Genomic DNA, 7,500 nt, shown 5'->3' on the forward strand with positions numbered 1-7,500 from the left:
TCTATCTATTCATCTATCTACCTATTTACAATTCATGTATCTATCAATTTATCTATCTATCTACATATCTACCTACCAATCTATCTACGCATCTATCTATCTATTTACGTACCTATCTATATATCTATCTATTTACTATCCATGTATCCATCTATTCATCCAACTATCTATATACTCGTATCTACCAACCTATCTATCTACGTATCTATCTATCTGTGTGTACTTGTCCAGTACAGGAGGCAACAGTCACAAGCACGCCTTAACCACAGCAAGGCCCGCCACTGCACTTGAGGAGCTCTCCCTTGTGACTAAGTAATCTACATCAAACAATATTTTAAGAACTTTTTATTACTGACAAACTTAAGGATTATTATTATTATTATTATTATTATTATTATTATTATTATCATTATTGCTATTATTATTATTCATGAGCGGTAGGATGTGCGGGGCTCTTTTATTTTTATTCCCATGGTAAGATTGTTATTTGAGAAAAAATACAAATAGGCAGCGTGTGGCATGAATTCTGTCTTTTTAACGGTACCTCTTAAGCTCTTCATTGTCGGTACCTGCATTCCCTTCTCTGGCGTTATAATTTCTTTTCAAATTTCACTATCTGCCAAAATGCATAGGTTCTTAAATGTATAAATCCTTAACTTCAATTTTTGCAGGTGGAGAATAAGGAAACTCGGTGGCCCCTTGTCATGAATGGTTCTTCGGCCCCATATTAATAAGTTTTTCCCATGTCTTCCTAATATAACTTGCAATACCAAAAATGAATAAAAATATTTTCACAAGTACTTTTTTACTATTACATAATATTTTGATGATATATAGACAATTGTAATATTTCGTCACCAACGTCACATTGGCCTTTCAGACCGGAGAAGGTGAGTGAGGCGGAGGGCAGGTTAACTCTCCTCCGTATTTTCACCTCGTGTGCCTGACTCGTGGCGTCTGCAAGCACATACACACGGTAAATCACTAGTTGACAGATCCAAACATCACGCATTGTACATAGATAATGGATAATAGGTGAATATAAGCAGATGTTTGATGATAAATGAGGACGAGGCGGCGGGGTGGATTGGTGAGCAGATTGGCGGGTTAGTGGGTGATGAGTGTTGGCTAAAGGCGAGGGGTTGTGTTTGCAGATGGTGAACCACAGAGTACAGCTGGTGCAGAGCAAGCGGTACTCCACCCCAAGGAGGCCCTTTGAGAAGCCCCGCCTTGACCAGGAACTGAAGGTAAGGTTCTCTCTCTCCCTCTCAGCTTTATTATTGACGTGTTTCATATAATTTGTCGTACGTTGCAATATTGATGAGGTGCTACTTAAGACAATTCCACAAAATCTTAATCTAACACTCGTCTCCCAAATAGACGATATCAGCCAACACACTGACTCTGGCCCCACAACCCCTCCCCTCCCCAACACACTAAATCTTAACCCACTCTGAGCCCTCACTGTGCCCTGCAGCTGGTGGGCGAGTATGGGCTGCGTAACAAGAGGGAGCTGTGGATCGTGAAGATGTTCCTCGCCAAGATCCGTAAGGCTGCCCGAGAGCTGCTCACCCTGGACGAGAAGGACGCCCGCAGGCTTTTCCAAGGTGTGCCTCTAGTTTTGTGCTCCCACGTTTTTTGTGTTGCTCTTGTTTCGCTCTGATATCAGTTTCTTCAATTCAGCATTTATTTATTGTTTGTAGTTGTAGAATCACATTTTGAGTCACATTCTGCATGGAGTTTTATTACATGTTGATTTTATGCAATTTTCAATCTTAAAATGAGTAGGATAGTTTTACCCAAAAACGCACTTGAAACCTTTTTGTACGAGTGGCAGCTTTAATTGTTAACAAACCCAACATGATGGCAAACTAAATATTCTGACACATCTTGTCGGAGTGACCCTGTCGACACACAACCACTGAGAGACACTCCGGCTCCTGTTCCTCCCTCCACGCCTTTCCCCTGTAACCTCCCTCCCCTCACCCCGGCAGGCAATGCTCTACTGCGTCGTCTGGTGAGGACCGGCGTGCTGGAGGAGGGGCGCATGAAGCTCGATTACGTGTTGGGTCTGAAGCCCGAGGACTTCCTGGAGCGCAGGCTGCAGACTCAGGTGTTCAAGCTGGGTCTGGCCAAGTCCATCCACCACGCCCGTGTGCTCATCAAGCAGGGACACATCAGGTACACTCACGGCTTGTTTTACTGGTGTATATTACTGTCTGGCCATCAGCTCCTTGTTATACTTTTGAGAAGTTAATTAACTAAAAGAAATAATTGGCTAATTTGCAGGAGGATGTCAGTTTTGGATATTGTTTGTCTTATTCAGTTCTTTTAATATCCTTGCTTTATATTTTTCATTTGATTTCTGGGGATGACTTCTGAGGCTTCCATACTTTCCTGGTCACAGAATCTTGCCATCCTTCTCATGTTCTCTCTGCTGCCTCCAGGTTTTCTTTTGTAATGGCTTTTGTGATGTACTCAGTATTTCTAAGTTTTCTTGATAACTTTTATCATTGTTGTTGGGTTGTGGCTCAGTAAGTCGTAGATGTACTCCTGTATGAGGGCAACTATGCAGAGTAGCCATTCTCCATTCAAAAATCAATTGACAACCTCTTGCAAATTAACCAGAAGATATTTGGCTTGCAACACAGCTCTTGGCATATGGTATTGTCTCTTCCCAGGTAACAGTAGGCGACGATGCCATGCCAAGTAGGAAGTGGTGATGCCAGTGACACCAGCAGGGCCACTTGCTAGGGTTGTCCCAGCAATGTCCTGGCTGTTCATTAAGGCCACTTGGCCGGGTACATCCCGGCCAACGCCTTGCTTGTCTGCCAGCGCATAGGAGTGCTGTGCTGGGATGTGGGGTGAGCTCTCCCTCCCAGTGATGTACTGAGGGCTTTGCATTTGGGGTGTAGTCGTGGGCAAAAGTTTGGTAACATGCAACACTTATTTTTTCACAAGTGTGCTCCCTCAGTTTCAAATCCTCTGGTGTGATTGCAGTCATGCAAAGCCTGACATTGATGGATTTTCATCAGATCAGTGGACTTGGAGGGAATGAGCTGAACAGGAAGTGAGTGTGGCAGGTTACTTGATTTGTGACCATGACTGTACCATCAGCAGGCTGCCACTCTGGCACGTTCTAGTGATTACAAGTGTTTGTGGTACTTTAAGGCTGTTAGGACTAATTGGTTCAGGGGATGGTTGGCTGGCTGTACGGTCATTTAGTACAGCATTGCTTTGCCTTCTTGAGTGGTTTTGTTGGGCATGATGTATCATAGCTGACCCCCTGTGGTGGATCTCATCCTGGTACACATGAAGCACAAGGCACATAATGAAGCAAAGACAGCAAAAGCACAATGTCCATCTATTCCTCTCCCCTCAAGCACTGCAGGCAACTTTCCTTGCAGATCCTGTGTTTTTAGATCCATTATCAAGTCTGATTTTGTTATGTCAGTTTATTCACCTGATAACCTTGCTGCAACAGTCTGTGCACTGTGCAGCTGATTATTGGCTTAGTCCTTGAAACCTTCATCATGTCACGCTCTTGACCTCCACTCCTCTCCACAGGGTGAGGAAGCAGGTGGTCAACGTGCCCTCCTTTATTGTACGCCTGGACTCCCAGAAGCACATTGACTTCTCCCTCAAGAGTCCCTTCGGCGGCGGACGCTACGGCCGCGTCAAGAGGAAGAACTTGCGCAAGGGAGGCAGCAAGGCTGAGGATGGCAGTGCCGAGGACGATTAGACTGTGACTGGGTGATGGCGATGACCAATTCGTAAATAAAGTCGCCATGGTAACTTGGTGTCTCATTTGTCCAAGGGAAGTGGAGAGACTATCACTTCATACAATACAAGGAGAGAATTAAGAGAACATGGCATTACCAGTATTGGATGCCATGCTCATTGTCAACTGGGCTGTTAATTAGAGGCAGAGTATAGCAAGTTGGTGGCACTACCATGTAAGTAGGGGAAGGTTAAAGTTTATGAATAAGGAAAGAACAAAAGGGGTGGTGGTTACAAATTTTTAAAAAGTCGGTAATTTGCTAAACATCCTAGCTGTCCAAAGGGGAGTAGAGTTGCTATATGAAACTGGGAGAGTGAGTCAAACCATGGGATTGAGAGCAGAGGAAAGTTAGTGTCTTGAATGGAAAAAAGGAAGTGGGTGTTACCAGAAGGTAATGAGCAAAATGTGCCGCAGGTACAGCACGCAAGCAATCTAGACCAAGGCCCTGTAAGAACCTTTACTACCTTTACTGAAGTGAATTTAGTATCCTAGCATGACAACATGTAAAAAGTTCCACCTAATCCACAAATAAATGTGTATTGTCACTTCTCATTTGTCTGGTACTAATGCAAATTAAGTCCTGAAAAAAGAAAATAAATAATAATAATAAATGACGCCTCATCGGAATGTTTACCTTTGACAAAACACTTACTGGGAAGAAGTGACAGTTCACGGCTTTAGGCGAAGGTTTGTGCTGCATTCTGGAATCCTGTGTCCCAGCGTCACCCTCCCATCGCATGACACTTCCCAGACTGAAATTTAAGAAATAATAGGCACAGCTGATCGTGCGTCACGCATCAGCTGACCGTTATCCCGCCAAAACTGTTCAATCTTCTCGCTAAAATTATCAAACCTTGCCTCCCCTGGTCATTTGTCCTTCGTACAGTATATTATTTTCTAGATTGCTTTTAGTATTAATAGTCATTTCTTATTTTTTGCGCTTCTGATATAAGAAAACCATCGCGTGAATGAAGAATGTCTTGTTTCCTTTTTATAATCATTAAAATTTGGTGCTTTATGTTATTATTTGTTCAAGTAAGCTTAGATAAGTAGTACAAGATAATTATTCTTGCTTTCCACTTTTTGTCATGCATTGCTTCCAGTTACATAAGGCAACCGTCCCGAGAATCAAGACTGGCACGCCGCGTCTCGCTCCCCGCACTGCACTGTGTTGACATTGCATCGGCGAGCTTGTGTAAAGGTAAGGCCTGCCTCGTGTTTTGACTTTTATTACTCTCTTGAGAAAATACCGCCGAGCAGATCTGCAGGAGAGCACTCAGGGGGTTGTTATTTGTATTGCTGACCTACGCTTATCTCCTTTACAATACTGTCATTTACTCAAGTATACATTCCACAAACCTTCCATCACTCCTTGGCGAAATGTTGGCTCTCGTCGATGAGTTTTGTTAGCTCTGTGTGTTTGGTTTGTGCTGCAGCTGTCACTGACTAACCACTTATAATTCACGCTGGTTTAGACCTTCCATCGAGTCATATGCAGTATTATATACTTTTATGTAATACTTTCATGTGCACAGCGTATTACCATATACTCATTAGCTTTACCAATCAGATAAGTATGCTGTGATTGTGATCATTTCGGTAATATACAGGTGGAGGAGGATGCTGAGGGCGCGCCAGGCTGCCAGGGGGTGGCGGGGAATGAGATGGCACAGTGCCGCATCAGTGCCTTCATTTGACGTGGTGGTAGTGGGCGGTGGGCATGCAGGTACCGAGGCGGCGGCGGCGGCGGCCAGGATGGGGGCCAGGACACTGCTCATCACCCACAAGAAGTCCACCATTGGTAAGGCTTTGGATCATGTTTCTTTGGTAGGCAGGACTGCTGGTCTGTAAGATCACACTGCCTCACTGTGCATGCTGTTCTAGTTCAGGTTGTGGTCAGGGAGACTATTACCATTATTGTTGTTTGTTTGTCTGTTTCTGTCTTCCTTTCCCATATGTTCCTATTCTCTGTGAGGCAAACAGGGACTACACTGTGAAAGGAGACAAATCAAATATCTAGTACTATAACTGACCAAAAATTCAAATCCAGACTTCATTAATGTGAGTTGAATGCATTGATCCTAAGAAAAGAGGCATTCATTTAAGTCATTCATTCAGAAGCCTTATATTTCTAACCACACTCCTTGATGCTTCTCCCTACCAAACTTTTATTGATGTTTTCTCCTTCCTCTCTCAGTTGAAATGCAAAGTGAGTTGTTTTATAATATGAGTGGTGTGTTTTCCGTACTGCAGGGGAGATGTCTTGCAACCCTTCCTTCGGTGGCATTGGCAAGGGGCATCTGATGAGGGAGGTGGATGCTCTTGATGGCTTGTGTGCGCGTGTGTGTGATATCTCCGGTGTACACTACAAGGTATGCTGTGTGTCTGTGTGTGTGTGTGTGTGTGTGTGTGTGTGTGTGTGTGTGTGTGTGTGTGTGTGTGTGTGTTTTAGTTCTAGTATACAGGATTTGAATGAAGCTCATGTTATCTTCTTATCAAATCCAAAATTTAGTCTCAATATTGAAGGTGTTTCTTGTACTCACCACCTCCACATTCTGTTGGTGTATGTGTAATTAGGAAGCTTAATTTTTTTTGATGTTGTTTAGGCATCTAGTCTTTGTGTGTGTGTGTTTGTGTGTGTGTGTTATCTAACATTTTTTTTTTATCAAGTTTATAAAAATTAAGAGCCTTATTTTCTCCTCCTCCTCCTCCTCCTCCTCCTCCTCCTCCCAGGTGCTGAACAAAAGGAAGGGGCCTGCAGTATGGGGCCTTCGTGCCCAGATTGACCGCAGCCTGTACAAGCACCACCTTCAGAGAGAGCTTTTCACCACCCCTAACCTCACCATCACTGAGGGCACTGTGGAGGACCTCTGGGTGACTGAAAGTGGTGGTGGTGGTGGTGGTCAGAAGGAAGGTATGTGCTTTGCTTGTTTTGTTCACTGTCTTTTTCTCTCTTTTTTGTGTGTTTTGTGTTCTGTTTGTTTCTTGCTTTTCTTTGTCTCTTTTCTCCATTTGCTCTCTCTCTCTCTCTCTCTCTCTCTCTCTCTCTCTCTCTCTCTCTCTCTCTCTCTCTCTCTCTCTCTCTCTCTCTCTCTCTCTCTCTCTCACACAAACACATACTAAACACCCCATATTATCACCTATATAACCAATATCTATCTATCCACTCATTAAAAAAACATTCAACTTAGAACTTCAAACCCTCACCTCTATTACCTCCATCACCAGTGCCGGGTGGCCTGGTGGCAGAGTGCCGCGGTGTTGTGATGGGAGACGGGCAGGCCATTGGCAGCAGCAGTGTCGTTATCACCACCGGCACCTTTCTGAGAGGTACCATCAACATCGGCCTGGAGACTCGACCCGCTGGCAGGATGGGAGATGAGCCAGCTGTGGGTTTAGCTAAGACACTGGAGAAGCTGCAGTTCAGACTAGGCCGCCTCAAGACTGGTGAGGGCCGGGTAAAGGAGGTAGTGGTTGGTTGTGTGTGTCTGTGTGGTGAGGATGTGTATAGGGAGAGAAAATATTGACTAGTGTGACTGGATAGAGGGAGGTACTGGTTGGCTGTGTGTGTGTGTGTGGCTGGTGAGGATATATGTTTGTAGAAGGGAGAAAGTTGACAGAAGAATGAAGGGGGAAATATTGTTTGTTTTTATAATAAATGGTGAGAACAATTGTTTAATAAGGGAAGAAAAAGGGAGAGAAATAGAAGGAGAAAGATA

At 44.0% G+C, this 7,500-nt stretch overlaps 2 protein-coding genes and 1 long non-coding RNA gene across 4 annotated transcripts in view; 2 read left to right on the forward strand and 1 right to left on the reverse strand.

The window, feature by feature from the left end:
• Nucleotides 1–4,571, reverse strand: part of LOC135113135 (uncharacterized) — a 7,533-nt gene extending 2,962 nt beyond the window's left edge. Inside the window, exon 1 of the long non-coding RNA XR_010274722.1 lies at nt 4,434–4,571. This is a non-coding gene — a long non-coding RNA (uncharacterized LOC135113135). The remainder of the gene's footprint in view (nt 1–4,433) is intronic.
• Nucleotides 818–3,795, forward strand: LOC135113132 (small ribosomal subunit protein uS4-like). Of its 2 annotated transcripts, XR_010274721.1 has the most exons (6): nt 818–976; nt 1,155–1,247; nt 1,478–1,607; nt 1,995–2,181; nt 2,682–2,864; nt 3,568–3,795. XR_010274721.1 is itself a non-coding variant. In XM_064028205.1 (5 exons), exons 2-5 carry the CDS (start codon nt 1,155–1,157, stop codon nt 3,740–3,742), a joined length of 585 nt encoding a protein of 194 aa, XP_063884275.1. In that variant the 5' UTR covers nt 818–976; the 3' UTR covers nt 3,743–3,795. The 2 variants fall into 2 exon arrangements, 1 of the variants encoding a protein (XP_063884275.1); XM_064028205.1 differs by lacking the exon at nt 2,682–2,864.
• A 258-nt stretch (nt 4,572–4,829) lies between the features above and the next one.
• Nucleotides 4,830–7,500, forward strand: part of LOC135113131 (protein MTO1 homolog, mitochondrial-like) — an 11,890-nt gene continuing 9,219 nt past the window's right edge. The window contains exons 1-5 of the mRNA XM_064028204.1: nt 4,830–4,982; nt 5,392–5,582; nt 6,035–6,153; nt 6,515–6,695; nt 7,010–7,228. Coding sequence (XP_063884274.1) covers nt 5,402–5,582; nt 6,035–6,153; nt 6,515–6,695; nt 7,010–7,228 — 700 coding nt within the window. The 5' untranslated portion in view covers nt 4,830–4,982; nt 5,392–5,401. The remainder of the gene's footprint in view (nt 4,983–5,391; nt 5,583–6,034; nt 6,154–6,514; nt 6,696–7,009; nt 7,229–7,500) is intronic.

Source organism: Scylla paramamosain, chromosome 25 (genome assembly GCF_035594125.1).
Source record: "Scylla paramamosain isolate STU-SP2022 chromosome 25, ASM3559412v1, whole genome shotgun sequence".
Classification (NCBI taxonomy): domain Eukaryota; kingdom Metazoa; phylum Arthropoda; class Malacostraca; order Decapoda; family Portunidae; genus Scylla; species Scylla paramamosain.

Coding starts and splice junctions, on each gene's coding strand:
- LOC135113132 (XM_064028205.1), top strand. CDS start 1,155: ATGGTGAACCACAGAGTACAGCTGGTGCAGAGCAAGCGGTACTCCACC. Junction 1,248..1,477: donor GCCTTGACCAGGAACTGAAG/GTAAGGTTCTCT, acceptor TGTGCCCTGCAG/CTGGTGGGCGAGTATGGGCT. Junction 1,608..1,994: donor CGCCCGCAGGCTTTTCCAAG/GTGTGCCTCTAG, acceptor TCACCCCGGCAG/GCAATGCTCTACTGCGTCGT.